The sequence below is a fragment of the Carcharodon carcharias genome, chromosome 7 (assembly GCF_017639515.1).
Source record: "Carcharodon carcharias isolate sCarCar2 chromosome 7, sCarCar2.pri, whole genome shotgun sequence".
Lineage (NCBI taxonomy): Eukaryota > Metazoa > Chordata > Chondrichthyes > Lamniformes > Lamnidae > Carcharodon > Carcharodon carcharias.
Window position 1 is genome coordinate 106,402,720 of NC_054473.1, and position 21,010 is coordinate 106,423,729.

General features: G+C 44.2%; 1 protein-coding gene across 1 annotated transcript in view; it reads right to left on the bottom strand.

Annotated features, from left to right (window-relative positions):
• The window catches only part of LOC121280028 (hydrocephalus-inducing protein-like), a 478,228-nt gene that overhangs the window by 162,402 nt on the left and 294,816 nt on the right, over nucleotides 1-21,010 (bottom strand). Inside the window, exon 12 of the mRNA XM_041191656.1 lies at nucleotides 16,558-16,676. Within this exon, the coding sequence (XP_041047590.1) occupies nucleotides 16,558-16,676 (119 nt within the window). The remainder of the gene's footprint in view (nucleotides 1-16,557; nucleotides 16,677-21,010) is intronic.

Here is a 21,010-nt window from a genome sequence, read left to right on the forward strand (position 1 = left end):
TATTCATTGAAAGTGAAAAAAAAGTTATGAACTAATGCTATGAAAGATAGGCAGATCTCCAGGACCCAATGGTTTCTATCCCTAGGATTACAAAAGAAATCAGTGAGGAAATTGTTGATACATATGTTAATTATCTCCCAAAATGCACTTGATTCAAGAGTCATTTCCTTGGATTGGAAAACAGCCTACACTACTCCATTATTTAAGAAGGGGAGAGAGATAAGCCAGGAAATCATAGGCCTGTTAATCTAACATTGATTATGGGAAAGATACTAGAATCTATTATTAGCAGCAGAGAGTCTGTGTACTTGAACATAAAGGAGCTGATCAGAGACAGTGAACAAGGGTAAATCATGCCTGATGAACCTAGTTGTATGTTTTGAGGATATGAAAAACATGATAGATAAGAAAGTGTCTTTGGTTGTTATTTTTATGGACTTCCACAAGGCAATTGACAAGTTTCCACAGAAGCGACCATTAATAAAAAAGGAAACACCGAGAATTGGAGACAAATTAACAAGTTTTGATGGGAAATTAGTTAAGAGATAGGAAACAGAGTGTAGGGATAATGGGTAGGTATTCAAATTGACCGGCTGCTTGCAGTACAATAAAAGGGTAAAGGTTAAAGGCTTTCTGCAACCCCTGCACCCAATTTCAGGGGTTATACAATTTAACTCCCATTAATCCATTTAACCAGAGCATGTAACCACTGAAATATGGATAAAGCAAAGCTGCTCATCAGTAGCTAATATACTTTAAAAAAACAGGGACAACTTAATACAGAAACTTCACAGTGATACATTGAACAAAGATTGAAAACTTACCCATATTAAGTTATGTTGCAATTTTCACCATGGCCAAAATTGAAAAAGTGACATCACAGGAAAGCTGTGACCTGATTGGTTGATAGGAAATCTGCACCAAATTTGAAAAAAAACGCTGCAAAGCTAATTAATAAATTAATTAACTAAGTAGAGATGGCTGGGCAGGTGATGTGCTGTAGCTGTATGATGTGGGAACTGGCAGATCCCATTGCGAGCCGCAGTGACCACATCTGCAGCAAGTGTTGGTTGCTGGAGGAACTCTGGCTCAGAATTGATGAGCTGGAGTCCAAGCTCCGGATACTGCGGCACATCTGGGAGGGGGAGAGTTACCTGGACACTTGGTATCAGGAGACGGTCACACCCGGTAAATTAAGTACCTCAAGTTCGGTCAGTGGTCAGGGTCAGCAGGGTGTGACTGCAAGTGAGGCAGGTAGAGGGATCCTGTGTTCAGGAACAGAGGAGCCTCAGCTCTTGACCTTGTCCAACAGGTACGAGGTACTTGTTCCGTGTGGATGAGGAACAGGGCTGTAGGGAGGATGAGCCAGCTAACCACGGCACCGTGGCACAGGAGGCCATTCAAGAGGGGGGAGCAAAAAGACAAGTCGTAGTTGTAGGGGATTCTATAATTAGGGGAATTGACAACATCCTTTGTAAGCAGGATCAAGAGTCCCGCATGGTATGTTGCCTGCCCGGTGCCGGGTGAGGGACATCGCTGACCGGCTTGAAAGGATATTGGAGAGGTAGGGGGACGATCTAGTTGTTGTGGTCCACGTCAGGACAAATAACATAGATAAGACTAGGAAAGAGGACCTGTTTGGGGATTATCAGGAACTAGGAACTAAATTAAAGAACAGGTCCTCAAGGGTTATAATCTCCAGATTACTACCCGAGCCACGTGCAAATTTGCATAGGGACACGAGAATAAGGGAAGTAAACACGTGGCTAAAGGAGTAGTGTGGGAAAGAGGGGTTCCATTTCGTGGGGCACTGGCATCAGTATTATAACAGGAGGGATCTGTACCGTTGGGACGGTCTCCACCTGAACCGATCTGGGACCAATGTTCTAGTGAAAAGGGTAAATAGGGTGATCAACAGGACTTTAAACTAGAAAGTGGGGAGGGAAGGGTAAAACTCCAAGAAGTATGACTAATAGGAAACAAAGCAGCAGGTTAGCGTGTGGGAGGGTGGATTCAACTTCATGTAAAATTATGAAAAAACTGAAAAGAAAGGAGAGCCCAGGAGAGGCTATTAAAGTCTCCAGAACACAAAATAGAACAGAGTGTTTGGAAAAGGCTAGGAATCTAACTTCAAGCACGTCAGGTAAAGGGACGACAATGAGAAAGGGAATGGGAAATATAGGACTGAAGGTGTTGTATCTGAATGCACGCAGTATACAAAATAAGGTAAATGAGCTTGTGGCGCAGATTGAAATTGGCAGCTATGATGTGGTGGGCATCACGGAGACACGGCTGCAAGGGGATCAGGACTGGGAGCTAAATATCCAAGGATATACATCCTATCAAAAAGATAGGCAGGTTGGCAGAGGGGGTGGGGTTGCTTTGTTAGTAAGAAATGAAATTAAATCGATAGCAAGAAACGACGTAGGGTCAGATGATGTTGAATCTGTGTGGGTAGAGTTGAGAAACCGCAAAGGTAAAAAAACCATAATGGAAGTTATGTACAGGCCTCCGAACAATAGTCAGGATGTGGGGCATAAGATACACCAGCAGATAGAAAAGGTGTGTAAGAAAGGCAAGGTTACAGTGATCATGGGGGATTTCAATATGCACGTAGACCGAAAAAATCAGGTTGGTAGTGGATCCCAAGAAAAGGAATTTGTGGAATGTGTACGAGATGGCTTTTTGGAGCAGCTTGTGGTAGAGCCCACTAGGGAACAGGTAATTCTAGATTTAGTGATGTGTAATGAGGCAGATTTGATAAGGGAGCTTAAGGTGGAGGAATCCTTAGGAGGAAGTGACCATAATGTGATAGAATTTACCCTGCAATTTGAGAAGAAAAAGCTGGAATCAGATATTACAGTTGAATAAAGGCAACTACAGAGGCATGAGGGAGGAGCTGGCCAGAATTGACTGGGAGATGAGCCTAGCAGGAAAGACAGTGAAACAGCAATGGCAGGAGTTTCTGGGAGTAATTCGGGAGACACAGCAAAAATTCATCCCTAGGAAGAAGAAGCATACTAAAGGGAGGACGAGGCAACCATGGCTGACAAGGGAAGTCAGGGACAGCATAAAAGCTAAAGAGAAAGCATACAATGCGGCAAAGAGCAGTGGGAAACCGGGGGATTGGGAACCCTACAAACAGAGGACAACTAAAAAAGAAATAAGGAGGGAGAAGATTAAATATGAGGGTAAACTAGCCAGTAATATAAAAGAAGATTGCAAGAGTTTTTTTAAATATATAAAGGGTAAGATAGAGGCAAAAGTGGACATTGGGCCGCTGGAAAATGACAGTGGAGAAGTAGTAGTGGGGAACAAAGAAATGGCGGAGGAACTAAATAGGTACTTTGTGTCAGTCTTCATGGTGGAAGACATGAGTAACATCCCTAAAGTTCAAGAGAGTCGGGGGGCAGAGGTGAGTATGGTGGCCATTACCAAGGAGAAGGTGCTAGGAAAACTGAAAGGTCTGAAGGTGGATAAATCACTTGGACCAGATGGATTACACCCCAGAGTTCTGAAGGAGATAGCTGAAGAGATAGTGGAGGCGTTAGTGGTGATCTTTCAGGAATCACTGGAGTCAAGGAGGGTCCCAGAAGACTGGAAAATCGCTAATGTAACCCACCTGTTTTAGAAGGGAGTGAGACAAAAGACGGGAAATTACAGGCCGATTAGCCTGACCTCGGTCGTTGGTAAGTTTTAGAGTCCGTTATTAAGGATGAGATTTCAGAATACTTGGAAGTGCATGGTAACATAGGGCAAAGTCAGCATGGTTTCATCAGGGGAGGTCATGCCTGACAAATCTGTTAGAATTCTTTGAGGAGGTAACGAGTAGGTTAGACAAAGGAGAGCCAATGGATGTTAACTACTTGGACTTCCAGAAAGCCTTAGACAAGGTGCAGCACAGGAGGCTGCTCAGTAAGATAAGAGCCCATGGTGTTAGAGGCAAGGTACTAGCATGGATAGAAGATTGGCTGTCTGGCAGAAGGCAGAGAGTGGGGATAAAGGGGTCCTTCTCAGGATGGCGGCCGGTGACTAGTGGAGTTCCGCAGGGGTCAGTGTTGGGACCACAACTTTTCACTTTATACATTAATGATCTAGATGAAGGAACTGAGGGCATCCTGGCTAAGTTTGTAGATGATACAAAGATAGATGGAGGGACAGGTAGTATTGAGGAGGCGGGGAGGCTGCAGAAGGATTTGGACAGGTTAGGAGAATGGGCAAAGAAGTGGCAGATGGAATACAACGTGGGGAAGTGTGAGGTCATGCACTTTGGTAGGAAGAATAGAGGCATAGACTATTTTCTAAATGGGGAGAGAATTCAGAAATCTGGAGTGCAAAGGGACTTGGGAGTCCTAGTCCAGGATTCTCTTAAGGTTAACTTGCAGGTTGAGTCGGTAGTTAGGAAGGTAAATGCAATGTTGGCATTTATTTCGAGAGGACTAGCATATAAAAGCAGGGATGTGCTGCTGAGGCTTTATAAGGCTCTGGTCGGACCACATTTAGAATATTGTGAGCAATTTTGGGCCCCGTATCTCAGGAGAATGTGCTGGCCCTGGAGATGGTCCAGAGGAGGTTCACGAGAACCATCCCAGGAATGAAAGGCTTAACATATGAGGAACGTTTGAGGACTCTGGGTCTATACTCGATGGAGTTTAGAAGAATGAGGGGGGATACAGAATACTGAAAGGCCTGGATAGAGTAGACGTGTGGAAGATGTTTCCATTAGTAGGAGAGACTAGGACCTGAGGGCACAGCCTCAGAATAAAGGGAAGATCTTTTAGAACAGAGATGAGGAAAAACTTCTTTAGCCAGAGAGTAGTGAATCTATGGAATTCATTGCCACAGAAGGCTGTGGGAACCAGGTCATTGAGTGTATGTAAGACCGAGATAGGTTCTTGATTGGTAAGGAAATCAAAGGTTACTGGGAGAAGGTGGGAGAATGGGATTGAGAAACTTATCAGCCATGATTGAATGGCAGAACAGACTCGATGGGCCGAATGGCCTAATTTCTGCTCCTATGTCTCATGGTCTAATGGAGTATAATTTACAGTATAATAATATGGTTACCACTATGCTGTGTTATTGGAGTGCAGTTCATTGACTTTCTACCCAGGATGACTGTTGATTACTAGATAGTAATTTACTGTTTATGACATGGTTGCATTTGTAATTAAAGACTTGGCTCAAAGCAGGTCAGGAGTGGGTTCTTAATATTCCTGGTTACTATGCGAATAGTTATTGGTTTCAGGGTGATTTTGGACAGGCAAAAACATGACAAATGGAGTTCAACGCAAAAATGTGTAAGCTGATACAGTTTAGGAGGACTAATATTAAAAGACAAAATCAGTGGTACAATTTTGATAAGTGTACATTAGCAGACACCTGGGTGTCCGCATATATAAATCCTTAGAGATGGCAAGGAAAGCTGATACAGTGGGGTTAAAATTGAGGTGTAGAATATGAAAGCAAAGAGATATTGCTGGAACTTTATAAATCAGGTGTTCAGCTTCAGTTGGAGCATTATGGACAATTCTGGGAAGCATAGATCAGGAAAGATGTGAATGCTTTAGAAAGGCTAAAGAGATGGTTTCCCAGGATGTTACCAGGGCTGAGGGATTCAGTTTTGAGGAAAGGTTGGATAAGTTACAAATGTTCACCTTGGAATAGAGAAGGTTAATAGGTCCCTTAATGGAGAAGATGTGGAAGGGTTTTGGTTGATTGTAGAGAAAACTATTCCTTTTGGTAAGTGGGTCTCTAATAGCCAGGCAGTGAAGGATAGAAATGGAACCTAATCTTACTTAGAAGGTTTTATTTACAGAGACATATAATTAAAAATGCACCTCCCAAAAAAAGTGAACCAACACAATATTAGTTCTGCTCCTATATGTAGGAACACAAGTGTATCCCCAGTTAACACCTGCCAACTGAATACAATTAAATACTCAACTAATAAATAGTTAACAAATGGCCAGAGGTCATAGATTAAAAATAAATGGCAAAACATCTAGTGAGAAGATGAAGATTTTTTTCACTCTGAGGTTTGTCAGGATCTGGAACATTCTGCCTGGAAAGCTGATTTCATAAATAATTTTAAAAGCTGGATGACAAATAGGATTGCAGACAAAAAGAGAGAGTGCGGAATTCAGCACAACTACTTTTTTTAAAGGAGTTAGCACAGGCAAAATGGGCCAAATGGCTTCCTTCCACCCAGCAAACTTCTATGATTCTCCTTTAATCAATATTTAATTCTGTTATGCAATTGTTGATCATAGATTTCGTTTAATGAAGCAGTGTTCATTAATACATTGTTGTGTAAAACTTCATCTTTAATGGCTGTGGTAACTGGAAGTTAAGTTACTCTTGCATCTGTGTCGTACTGTTTTGACTTGGCTTGGTTGAACAGCAGTATTATTTGATCTGGAGTATGTGAGACACCCCTTTACATAATTTAAGCTGTATATATTAAAAAAGCAATATAAATGGCAAATTTCTGAAATGTACATGTTGGAAAAAGGAGAGAAATATGTCAAAAATAGGCGACACATCAGAACATCCAGTACAAGGTTTCTTGTAAATTATGGAGGATCTACCATTCAAAAGTCACAAATTACCTTCCACATAACCTCATAACTTACTGTCTCAAGTTCTTTTTCTCATACCCCATGTTTAATAATGCATATCAGAAACTCTGTCCTCCCTAAAATATTTATTTGAATTCCTTCACAATACTACATCAGTCCCTGTGAGCTGACTGGGATCTCAACTTTTCTAGTAAATATAAAAATCTTATTCCATTGCCTTGAGCTTTCACAAAGACAAAATCTTAGCCAAGAGTTTAGTAAAATGATAGTCCTCCAATTCCAAATGTCCTTTCTATAACCTTTACTCTTACAAATCAAATTCCTATTCTCTCCTGCAATCAATGGGTCATCACTCCAATTTCCAAAACTTAGCCACACAACTCCAACTTTTCTCCCTTTAAATTACCTCACCTACTCATATAAAACTTATGTGTGTCCGAAAATTAAATTAATGTTTCTGGCTCTGTCTCCCTTGCTCAGACCTAGACATTGTAACATGGGGTGGAATTTAATGTAGGCAACAGGGATCTAGCCCATTGGCTGGAGAGCTGGTAAAAGCCCCATATCGCCCCTTTTCAGGAAGGCCCTCCAATTTACTGGGCAGTGGCGGGTCATCCCCAGGACCAAGGACTACTGGGGATGAAATTCCCACCCACCCACCAAGAACTGCCAGCCAATCAGAGGCTGGCAGCTCTTCATTGCTTGGCAGTGCTACCAGGGAGGTGGTGGCTACTGCCTGTAATGCACGTACCCAAGTGACCGAGGCCAAAGGTGAGCAATGGTGGGAAAGGGGCTGCAGGGTGGGGGTCACGGAGAAGGGGGACTGTAGCAAGGGCAGAGGGAATGACTCTTAATGGGCCCTACCTTTCTCAATGGTGGGTTCCTCAATAAGACACTGAGTGCCTTGGAACAAGGAACATCCGCCCCTCCACCCGCCCCTCCCCGAAAGTCACAACCTTGACAGGCTTTGATTTCTGGGTGACGGAGATCCCCGATGCTTCGCATCTGTGGGTGGTGATGTAATTACCCAGATGTGTGTGCTGGCTGGAAATTTGTCTTGGTGGTTCCAATTCAGAATGAGAGTCACCTGATATAGACCCGGGAAACACTCGGGGGAAGCACAGACAAATCAGTGTGGCCTTTGTGGCCATGCCAGCCTGCTGATAACCGTGAGGCCTGGGACAGTGTTGGCAGTCCCCCTCCAATGCATGAGCACCAGGCTCCCCTTCATCCTCTTCTTCCTCCTCCCCATCATCCTCCAAGGAAGAGTGGTGAATCATTCCATCCTCTTCATTCAGCTTCAGACCTCTGAATGGACATGTTATGGACTGCGTTGCAAGTGATCACAATACGGGACACCCTCTCTCGCTCTTACCACCCGATTGGTCAAGGCCACAGAAGCGTATCTTCAACATGCCAAAGATGTGTTCAATGCAGACTCATGTAAGTAGATGGCTCTCGTTGTAGTACCTCACTGCTTCTGTTTCTGGGTAACAGATAGGTGTCAAGAACCATCTCTTCAGGGGATAATCCAGCTTCCCAGGAACTGAGCGCATACCTGAAAAATGTGTTTCTTGTGGACAGAGGCCAGCTACATGAACGGAGTTTTTTCTGTTGTGGAATCTGGCTGGCTGGTTCATGGGTGCCTTGTGTGGTTATGTGGGTATATTTGATGACCCCTTGGAATCTACTGATGGCAGCAATGCCAAATGCCCTCTGTGCCTGTGCTGGCTCATCTGTGTCAAAATCAATAGAGAACAGGACATCCGTGACCTATCTGATAGGGTGATGAGCTGCCAACAGATGACCGAGGTCTGCCTGGAATGACCAGGGTGCATAAAAATTCAAGGCAATGGTAGCCTTAATGGCTGCTGTTAGGGGACTGCCGGAGGGCCATGAGGCATTAGGTGACTATGCACCGTAGCAGAAATCTCTGATGCTATCTGCCCGGACAGGTACAGTCTCCTTTAGCACTGTTACTGTCATATGCAGGTATCTGCCTCTTGGGCAATGCAGGCTCTCAGTGTGGTCCTCGAGCCTCCTCCTGATCAGGAGAACATCTCTGCTGAGGCTCCTCCTTGCTACTCGATGTCACAGCACTGTAGCCTGTTCCTATCTCCAGTCATTGAGCTCAGTGGTTTGTGCAGCAGGACTTCCTCTGCCAACCTCTGCTGTCCAGGTGAAGCCAGCAGCCAAACACCCCTCTCAGGACTACAACTGCTCACTAGTGAGAAATGCATGCCTCTCAGCACCAATGATGGTAACTTTGTGCCACTTGTTGAGCAGATGAGCATGATTGTCCATCCTGATATGGAATTGGCTAGTATCTCCATTAGCCCTGATGACACCTGGCTGTGGGCACACCAGGTTCACCCTGACATATCCCAGACTCTGCATGACCCCGGGCCTGCCAATTGAAAATCCCAAACTGGCCCAGTGAGCAGTGTTATAAGTTTTCACCAATAGCTTAATGGGCACTCAATCAGTGACATAATGGGTTCCAGACACCCTGGGCAGAATTTTCCATCCCTGTTGGCATCGGGTGTCATGGCGGGTATGAGTGGACAATATGGCGGGAAGACCTAGAATAGGTTTCACGCCATCATGAAACTAGTTTGCGATCGTCCCCTCCGCCCGTCAATGACGGGCCACCTCTCCTGCCACCGCACATCGGGAACAGGGAGGGGGTCCGTGGAGTTAATGACTGCCTCCTGGGCAGCGAAATGAGGGTGGGTGTGGCGGGATGGAATGGTGAGAACTAGAGAGGGCAGAGTGAGTCGGTAGGGTGGGAGGGTGAGGGTGCGATGGTAACAGCAGAAGGAACAGCAAGGGTGGTTGGCGGGGCCTCGGAGGCAGACAAAGACCCTGGGGGTGGGAAGGAGGAGGTCAGGGAGGTCAATGTGGGTGGGGGTGAGATTTTCAGGAAGGTAGGGAACGTTCACCCGGACATCCAGGAAAGAAAAGGGTTCTGGCTGGTAGATGATGGTGGAGAGGTGGAAGGTGATGCCAGGGGATCAACAGTGATGGGGGGGCTGAAGCATGCTTCACGTCAACCATCTTGCAAAATCGAAAGTGAAAGGAGCCTCGTATTGGGCAGAACAGGTGCTGCATGGGAGTGCGATCAATGGGTGGACGGAGATGCCGGTCAGCTCAGATGGACAACTGAAAGAGACCTTCCAGCAGGCAGCATTGAAAATGCTCGGGACATTAAGATGAGTGTGAGGGAGGAAGGATTTGCGTGCATGGGAGAGTGCTTACACAAGGCTCAGAAAGGCCTTGCCATTCACACCATTCTCTCTCCAGAGTCACTTGTGGGCCAGCTTCATGCAGCTGAACTGTTAGTGGTGGGGGATGCAGGGGGAGGACTTGTGAAGCCTGAAAATGAAGCTGAAAGACACCATTACATATTTTTCAATGAAAGTGAATATATTTTCCGATTATAAAGTGACAAAATGCATTCATCCGTTGTTATGACCGAGCAGCTAGTAAAGCTGAGTTATTTTTTTTAAATCCCAGAGGGAAACTTTAACCAATTGTCATAACCTATAATTTTAAGTGTTATGTTTGACATGCAACTCTAAATTTAGGAATCATACCACTAGTTCTCGAGAGGTTTTATATTAAGCTAAATAAAACATTTTATTAATTTACACAAGTTAAATATATACACATTTACAAATTATACTTTTAAATTCCCAAACTAATCTCCAGTAAGGCAACAGGAACCCATAGACTTAACCATGCAGTCATAGTCATAGAGTCATAGAGGTCTACAGCACAGAAAAAGGCCCTGCAGACCAACGAGTCAGTGCCGGTCAAACAAGCACCTAACTATTCTAATCCCATTTTCCAGCACTAGGCCCATAGCCTTGTATGCCATGGCATCGCAAGTGCACATCCAAATACTTCTTAAATGTTATGAGGGTATCTGCCTCTGCCACCCTGTCAAGCAGTGAGTTCCAGATTCCCACCACCCTCTGGGTGAAAAAATTCTTCCTCACATCCCCTGTAAACCTCCTGCCCCCTACCTTAAATGTATGGCCCCTGGTTATTGATCCTTCCACCAAGGGGAAAAGTTCCTTCCTGTCTATCCTATCTATGCCCCTCATAATTTTATACACCTCAATCACGTCCCCCTTCAATCTCCTCTGCTCCAGGGAAAATAACCTCAGTCTATCCAATCTCTCCTCATAACTAAAACTCTCCAGCCCAGACAACATCCTGATAAATCTCCTCTGCACTCTCTCTAGTGCAATCGCATCATTCCTATAATGTGGATTCCAGAACTCCCCCTGATCCTCGGTACTTCCCAGGGTCCTACCATTCATCATGTATTCCGTGCCTTGTTTGTCCTGCCCAAGTGCATCACCTTACACTTATCCAAATTAAATTCCATTTGCCACTGATCAGCCCTTCTGGCCAGCCCGTCTATATCCTCCTGTAATCTAAGGCATTCCTCCTCACTATTTACCACCATACCAATTTTTGTGTCATCCATGAACTTACTGATCAACCCTCCAACATTCAAGCCTAAATCGTTTATATATATCACAAACAGCAAGGGACCCAACACCAATCCCTGTGGAACTCCACTGGACACAGGCATCCAGTCACAAAAATACTCCTCAACCATCACTCTCTGCTTCCTGCCACTCAGCCAATTCTGGATCCAATTTGCCAAATTTCCTTGGATCCCATGAGATCTTACCTTCGCTATCAGTCTCCCATGCAGGACCTTATCAAAATCCTTGCTGAAGTCCAAGTAGACTACTTCAAATGCATTGCCCTCATCTACACACCTGGTCACCTCTTCGAAAAATTCAATCAAATTGGTCAGCCATGAGCCCCCTTAACAAAACCATGCTGACTGTCCTTGATTAAGCCCTGCCTCTCCAAGTGTAGGTTAATTCTGTCCCTCAGAATTGCTTCCAATAGTTTCCCCTGAGGTTAGACTGACTATACACAAGGCAGAAGCATTTGTCTCCAGACATCAGGCAAAGCATTTTCACCTTACAAATTCGAAATAAGGTTCTTTTCACTTCGGTTCCAGTGGAGACAGTTGGAGGCTTACACCTGCTTTTGATCTCACATTGCCTCTGCTCTACACACAGAAAACTGCTGAAGTTACACCGAGCACAGCCCATTGAATGTAAATTCTCATTGTATCACCAGCCTCTTTGAACTCCACCTTTTAACAATAAAACCCCTTTCATAGTACCAATTTTATTAGTAATATAAACATATTGCTTGGTATCTGCTCGCTAGGTGGTAGTTTTCAGCCCACGTCCTGAAAGCTCTATTCAAAAAATGAAAAAGCACTCTACCTCTCTGTTTACATCTCAAAACCAGTACACATCAAAGCACCCAGACTAGCTGGCTTTAATCCAATTAAGACGCCCACAGACAAAACCTCTATTTTAAAAGAAAAATATTTTCCAATAATATTATATACGTGAATAGCTTCATGACATCCGTGCAACCACTTGTGATCAGAAATTCCTAACTGTCCTAGGCCTACCACTTCTTCTTGGTGCTGCCCTGACATCCACAGCACAGATGGAGACAGTCTGTACAATGGTTGGCCTGTTGCCTCTGATGACTTCGGTGTGGGTCCTCTGGAGAGCCAAGGCCTCGAGGGGCCCAACTTACTTTGGCTGTCCTCCTGTGGGCCAGCTGCTCCCTCTACAGTGACAGGGGATAAGGTTGAGGGGGTCACAGGCAAAGGGGACTCAGAGGGCGAGGACAGCCTCAGATTCCAGAGTGGATGACCATGAGTGTCCAGCTGCCACTCCTCCCCCCTTCGGATGCCTGAAGGCCCCAGCCTGACTCAATTTTGAGGGGAAGGAGCACCTGGAGGGATGTCGAGGTGTCCCATTTCCCTCTCATGTTGCGACTGCAGAAACTCACCCATGGCTACCTCAGATAGCAGGTCTGCGTGCATCTCCACATTCCGCTGGAGCAGGGTCTCCATGACGTCTTCCATCCTTTCAATGGAGATCTGCAAAAAGCGTACATGTGGGTACCACTTCATCAAAGAGTAGGCGGATGCACTCCTGACTTGAGTGCCACTCTTCTGAGGACTTCCAACAGCTCTGCGTGATGTTCCCACGCCTTCTGCTGACTCCACAATGAGTTGGAAGGCTCATCCAGATGCTCGTCATCTGACTTGGACCTTACAGATGCCTCTTCCCCAGCAGTCCTCCGAGTGCCGTGGAGCTTGGCTGAATGTGCCTCCTCCTGTGCAGTAAAGGCCAGATTGTGAACCTGCTCTGGATCTAGGCCCCACCGAGGTGTGTGTCTTTGCGCTGGTGGAGGGTGTGGGTAAGCACTGTGACAGTTCTTCCAGGCTGCTTATTTCCCGCTCTTCAAAGGAGGTGTTGTTCTCTTGGCTGGAAGTGAGGACGTGGATGGAGCTGAGGGACTGGCTGGATGAGGGCGCCAGTCACTTAACAGAGCTCCCTGTGAACCAAAGTGGAGATGATTAGTGAATGGCAGCAGAGTCAACACAGGAGAGAGAGCACTCACAGTTGTGTTGAGAGACAGATATTGTGGTGCAGGATCCTCATTCACCACCAACCTCACCATCGCCTCAGGCATGGTCCATGTCCTCACTAGTCAGCGCGATGGCACGCACCTCAAAGTGAGTGAGGGGCCTAATATGGGCCACTCCACCCCCGGTTTGGGACCTCACTCTGCCATTGTGAGCCAGCTTCTCCTGTACGAAAACAGATGGAAAGTGTGCGAGCAGGACACCTGGCACTGCATGGAATGTTTGTGTGGTGAGCGGAGCCATGGATGGGATGAGGGTACAAGCTCAAGAGGATATGAGCCTAATGGGGAAGTAAGGTGTAAGTGAGAGTTAGTGGTTTTGTCCCTTGAGGTGTGAGAACCCTGTGGATGTGTGATGGGCTTGTGAGGGTGTGAGTTTAGAGTGATGAGATGGTTGACTTACCCTGGCAGCAGGGACAAGATCATTCATCCTCTTCCTCCACTGGATGGCTGACCTCTTGTGGGGAACGTTGGCACTGACTACCGCTGTCACCGCTTCCCAAGCTGGATTGGTGATGTTGCTGCCCCTCCTGTGGCTAGAGTAGGGTAGAGGACATCACGACAGGCCTCCATAACGTCCAAAAGACGTTCCAGGGATGCATCACTGAATGGGGGGGCTGTAGTCTTCTTGTCTTTCTGGGCACTGTCTTCTGTGCAGTAGTCCTGGGCTGGAAGCTCTGAGAGGTGCGCACATGCTGCACTTTAAATATGGTGCGCAGCATGGGGAAGCAGTGAGGTGATGGTGTGGTGGGTGAATCGGAGGCTGCCCACCAGCAATCTGGCATGTTTCCCAGGAATGCATGATTAATGAGGCGAGATTGGGACAATATGGTGCGAAACCCTGCCATTACAGCCAGCGAGTAAAACGTCCTTTTTCCCGCCCACTACTGCACTTAGTGCAAATCTGGGACAATTTCACCTCCCCCCATCTCCCACCCTCCCATTGAAAATTGCATTGCATTCCAGAGGAGACAATGAAAATGCAGCCAATGATATGTATGACCTTTATCATTTTGGTTTTGCCTAGAATACAGTCACCAGATGACTACCTTTGACACCTAAATTGTTCTCAGCATGAATTAATGTCACGGATTTCCACTGACAAAGTCTTCCATGTTCTGTATGTTAATGATCAGTCACTTCAAATACCAGTTGGAGATCAAGCTTTTATTGTTCTAATATCTGGCAATGTGAAAAGCATGAATAAAGATAAACTGCTTGAAAGAAACATGCTGAATCAATTTAGCTTCTAATTAATTTATGTATATTTTAGCATTGTCAGATCACAGGTAAATTCTTAACACAACAAAACGTTAGGGTGCTATTCAGTTCGATCACTGCTATTCAATCAAGTGTAATAGCAGATTCAGACATAATAAGGATTTTTTTTAAACAAGTTTAAAGTTTGTCATTTGAAAACAACTGAATAAAGTCAGTTGCTGATAATTTTGGGAGTCAAATAAAAAGAAATGCTTACAATACAAAGGCAAGCATTTTGGCAAACAGTGAGGAAGATTGTAAATTACAAGGATTGACAGGTTAGTAGAAAGGGCAGATAGATGTCAGTGTAATTTAATGGGTGAGGTATTATATTTTGGGAAGATAAAATAGGAATGGAAAAACACTGAAGGGTATGGATGCCAAGAGACCTGGAGTTCAAATAAAACCCAGAAACTGCAAGGGCCTTAAAATGGGCCAACAGAATTTTGGGCTGTTCAGGTAGACTAGCTAAAGTTCCTTATCTCGCCTACGGCAGACAGGAATGAGCCAGAAGTATAGCCTGAGAGGGGACCTGTATGTAGAGTGGCTGAACTATGTTACACAGAGGGCTATTGGTCCACAGCATGGTAAAGGAAGAGAAAATTGCGGCATTTAAGGGGAAGTCTTATAAATAGTTGAAGCAGAGGAAGATTCATGGCTGTGGGAAGTATGAGCAGGGCAATGGGAATTCTTTCAAAATAGCACAGAGATTGTGGGCAAATAGCCACCTTCTGTACTTGTAGTTCTGTGATGTACAGCCAACAAGACAAATAGGATGTTACTGTCATCTTGATTCAAATTAAAATATTCAAACTCACAAAAAATTGCACATTTCCTAAAGGAGGCTGATCTCAGGCAGCAACAACATAAGTTAAACAGAAAATGCTGGAAATATACAGCAGATTCAAACAGCATTTATAAAAAGGCAGATCAACTTCTCCTGTTTAATGCTGTATATTTCTAGCATGTTCAGTTTTTACTTCAGATTCCTAAAGCATATGCTTTATTTTCTTTTTACTCCAAACATCATGAAGCATGTTAGTAGGATCCCAGGCTAGGTATATAATGGTTTGAAGCAAAATGAAACTTGTTCTACAGTGTCTCAGTAATATGATTCAACCCCAATCTTAGGAGAGCACTTAGCACAGAACCAGTACAATGCATTTTGAATTGCTCCAGCCCCTCTGACCTCCCTGAGTGAGATTCCAATTTTAGCAGGAACAGTAGCATGTTGCCAGCCTTGTAGGCCAAAGGCCTAGACTAGTGATCCAGAAATGTGAGTTCAAATCCCACTATGACATCTGGGCTATTTAAATTCAGTTAATTAAATAAATCTGCAGAAACTAAAGTTAGTGTTACTCATCATGAACATGCATTTGCTTCACTAATATCCGTTAGGGAAGGAAATCTGCCTCACCTGGTTTGGCTGATTTGAGACTACAGGCCACAGCAATGTGGTTAACTGCCCCATGAACTGATCTAGCAAGCCCTCAGTGGTCAAGAAGGTGGCTCACCAGCACCTTCTCTAGAACAATTGGGGAACAGCAATAAACACTGAGCTTGCCAAATATTAGATTTGGATCAGGTATGCTAGAATGATATCAAATGATGCATTTATATTCACATTCCATGAATTAACAAAAGAAAGTTCGAACTGAAGGGCAGTTTAAACTGTAACCACTAAAGAGTGCCCAAACTCATTTCACCTATGTCCATTAAGGCCAGCAGGCAGAAGAGCCTGGACTGGATTTGAAGTGGTAGAAGGCCAGCCTCTGACCCACCACTGTTCCATTTCAATTTTTAAAAAACTTCACATCACCTACACAAAAGCAAATTTTTAAGTCAATTCAACACTTAAATGTGCAAGCTATTTCAGACTACTGTAGACAGATAACAGATGGACGAGGCAATGAGCTTTTTCAGACCTTTCAATCTTGGAAGCACAGGGTACATACAGAATAAAAATTGAAACTGCCATGCTACAATAGATAGATAGACAGAGAAACGAAGAACAGTTTGGTATGGGACATAGTGTTCTAATTCACTAGTCAATAATTGCTTTGTCCATGAATTCCCATAACTGAGGTTTTCATTTAGAAGCCTAATAGTTTCAGAAAAGCTTTTAAGTCAATTTTGGAGATTAAAGTAAAGAAACTCTATAACCTACCTCATAAATTTGTTTTGAGCTAACAAAGACATTTCCTATTTCAACCTGGTCCACGTTCAGGATCACCTTGGGGCCCAAACCTTCGCACTTGATACGGAGGGGCAAGCGGGTTTCACGACCTAGAGAACCAGAGCATCGATATCCATCATCAATTTTTAACTCTGTCAGATCTTGTTGAGTAAAACATTTATAAGCATCACCTTGTAGCTGAGGCAGCTTGTGTTTATTGGCTACTTCTGTGAACTCAGTGAAAAGTGCAGTAATAGGCTGCTGGGCAACAGTGATGGGAAGCTCCTGCAGTACTACTAATCAGATTGTGACAAATTAGAATCCCAGCAGCAACCACCATTCAACCTCAACAGTCTTAACAAATTTACCTCACCAAATAAGCACACTCCATTGGTCCAAGTAATACTGTCCCCTTTATCAGCAATCCATCTTGTCTTACTGCCAAATAATTGATCTCTAATTTAATAGGAAAACCTTCCGAGGGTGGCTCTTGTGCTATAGGAGCTGACACTGAGGCATATGAACTATGTAGTTTCAGAAAGAAGTGAATTAGAAACATTTATCCAACATGCATTGCATCTCTCATCAGCAACTAATGCAGTGGTATTGGTGAAAGCTCAAGAATACTCTCAACCACCCCACCAAAATAAGCTGTACAAAGGCAAAAGTGGGATATGGTCAAATTAACATTTTACTTGTTTAAAAAATGCATCATCCAACTGACTTCTAGGATACCTAGTCCAAATCTAATATTTTCTTATTCCTCAAGCCTGTCTACAAGGTAGAAGTGGCCTAAATTGAAATGGATGGAAGACTGAAGTGAGTAACAGGGTATAAATGAAACAAATTCTCCCTTCAAGACAGAGAATATAGATCAAGGTGTTATCATCTTGAAAATCAAAGCAAATTCAGGAAAAGCTTCTTCAAAGTGTTGTGAGAATATGGAGCACACTGCCCCAGAAGGCCACAGATACATTTTGAGGTATGTAAAGGGAGATACTTACCTGGGAAGGAAAAGTATTATCTGATATGTTGAAATGGTAGAGAATTGGAATTAGACAAAACTGTCAGCGTCATTCAGAATGGCAGAGCCAGCTCAAAGAGCCAAATGAGTCACTGTTGTTGTGAAGTCATCTTAATAAAGCTGTCACCACACAACAATGAATGGGAAAGTGAACTCTTGATATTGTACATGCCAGCTTGCAAGTACACAATAATATCAGCAAATCTCTAACACAATAAGAAACGTGCTTTTCTCCAGTACTCTCTCTTTTCCTGTCCTTAAAGTGGGGAGGCTTACTGAGCTACAGTTCCTCAGGTGTCAATTACCTTGTGATACTTCACTCAAGTTGCCGTTATTCAAGTGTCAGTCCACACAATGAATGGTGGAAAACTATTCAACCACAGAAGCATTGTGGGATGGTAGCATAGTGATAATACTAATAATCCAGAGGTCCAGACTAATGCTCTGGAGACATCAGTTCAAATCCCATACAGCAGCGGGGCGGGGCAGCGGGGGGGGAGGAATTTAAATTCAATTAATTAAATCTGGAATAAAATGATAGTCTCATTAATAATGATCATGAAACTACTGTATTGCCTTTAAAAACCCATCTGGTTCACTAATGTCTTCCTTCAGGGGAGGAGATCTGTCGTCCTTGCCCAGTTTGGCCTACATGTGACTCTGGACCCACACCAATTTAGTTGAATCTTAAATGCCCTCTGAAATGACCTAGCAATTCACTTAGTTGTAGCTGGCTCACCATCATGCGGTCAAGGACAAATAGGGGTGGGCAATAAATGCTGACCTTGCCAGCAATGCTCACATCCCATGAACGAATTATTTTTAAAAATTCAAAGTCTAGCCCAATCCCATCCTCATCTGACACTGCACATGCTCACACATGCTCATCTTCCAGCAGGGGTCATTGGGTAACAAAAGTAGGAACTCTGGAAAATCCCGGTTAAGATTTCTCTCCCTACTCTTGGGGCACCAGGGCCAATTGTAGAATCTAATTGTCACCACAAGCTAAGATCGACTAATGCAGCACAGACATGGAATCAAGCTTACAACCATGATTGTGTAATTCAGTTACCAACTAAGCAACGGCAAATATGGTGCTTAATAGTGTTGTGCTGTACAAAACTAAGACAGAGTATTACAATTTCATTTGATTCATCTAAATGTTCAAAGCCAGTCAAAACCAGTGTTTTATCATAACTTCCACTTTTCCTTCATTTGTGACTTTTCCATTCTCAACACATAGCTCAACATGGTGGAAACATTATCTGGGTGTTGTGATCAAGCAAGCAGGTGATAGTGTTTAAACACACGAAATGTCTCTTTTCTGTAGCGCCAATTAAAAAAACAACATATTGACAAAACGTGCTTTGCAAGTCCGAAGAGATAGTGCAACTGAAACAATCCAGCCAAAATGTAGGAGCCAGGTATTAAACCAAAGACATCAACTCAAGATATTGGGCAGAAGTTTGCCCTTGATGGGTAGGCAGGCCCCACCGGCTCAGCAGTGGGTGGGCAGCCGATTGCCGCCACCGAAACGGGCCCTGCCGTCATTTTAAGTGGGTGGGCCAATTAAGGCCCGCCCAGCGGGCTGCTCGACCAGAAGCGCTATGCGCTTCCTGTGCGGGGGGGGGGGGGGGGGATTCCCCAACTGTCAGAATGCGCTTTTTTGCGCATGTGCGCAAAAGAGCGCACATCTCCCTGAGGCAAAGTGCTGCCTCAGGGAGATCGCTGAAAGGCTGGCAAATATAAAAAATAGAAAAATAAAAAATTAATTAACATGTCCCCTCATGTGAAAATATCACACGAGATGGGACATGTTAATGAAATAAACAAACGTTCTTAAAACTGCTATCAAACCTCATCCCGCCAATGGATGAGGTTTATAAAAAAATCACCTACCTGCCTGCCTGTTGGGCCCATGAGCCAAGCCGAAGTTTGCACAGGCCCCTCAAAATCGTCGACGATTGGCAAGCTAAGGGCCTTAACGAGGCCTTTAATTAATGGTGCATAGCGTGTCCGCTGACCGATATTTCACGATGCAGCGCGCTGACGTCGGGACGTGCACGCGAAAGTTTAAGCGTTGGCGTGCGGGCTCTGCCACCTGCATGCTAGCCAGAAGAATCTGCCCATTATATGAAGTCAGACCAAAAATTCAGCCAACTTCTACAGATAGGAAGGATATACAAAGGCTGGCACTCTTCATCTGGTTGAGCTTGAAATTTAATTCTCAAAGCTACAGCAAAAGCGCCTTGGCTAACTGCAACTAACAAAGAAGTGCTGGAACACCTAATCACCAACCCCTTCAAGGCTGCAATGTACTAAAACCAAAGGCAAATAAAAGTGAAACTGATTTTGGGGTTGCCTTATATTACATAACTAGAATTTACAGTAAAGTTCCCCACCCTTCATCTAATTCAATCAGCATATCCTTCCATTCCTAATGGGGCACGGCTAATAGTTTTCCCTCAGCCAACACCATTAGGACTGATCATCTGTTCATTTATCTCATTGCTGTCTGTAGGGCATTCCTTGCTGCAAAGTGGCTGCTATATTTGCTTGCATTATAACCTTGACTACACTTCAGAGTACTTCATTGGTGGTGAAGTGTTTTAGAATGCCTTGATGTTGTTAAAGTTTTTATAAATGCAAGTTCTTTCTTTCAATCAATTGCATGGACAGCTAAGGAAAATGATCTCATCTGTGTGTGGTTGGTTATTGGAAATCCAGCACAGTTGACCTTGCAAATATTTCATTACCTTTTTTAAAAAAAGGAAATAGAACTTCCCTACTTTTAAAACCATTAGCTTCCTAAAGGTTTCTTCTATAGCCTTTCCCATTGGCTAAGCAGGGTTAACCCAGTGAAGCGTATAGAAGTTTCATGCTGGCTTAGCCGGCCTCAGCAGCTGAAGCATCTTAAGAGTTCCAATGGGGTAGATTTTCATTTTGACCCCACAGCCTTCTGATCAGCAGCCGCTCACCCTTCATCTGCCTGACTAGCCTTGGTAAGTCCACCCCACTTATCTGCTTGGAACCACAGAAAGGTTACAGTACAGAAAGAGGCCATTCAGCCCATTGTGTCTGCGCTAGCCAAAGAGAGAAAAAAGAAACAAGCCGCTCATTTTAATCCCATTTTCCAGCACCTGGTCCATAGCCTTGCAGGTTACAACACTTCAGATGCAGATCCAGATTCTTTTCAAATGAGTTGAGAATTTCAGCCTCAACCACCAACTTAGGCAATAGATTCCAGATGCCCACCACCCTCTGGATGAAAATGTTTTTCCTCATGCCCCCTCTAATCCTTCTACCAATCACCTTAAATCCATGCCTCTCCAACCTCTATTGCTGGCTTGGTTTGGTACTGACTGCAGTCCCAGCAGTGGCCACTGCTCCCAGTGATGCTGCTGGGATTGAAGAGCTGCT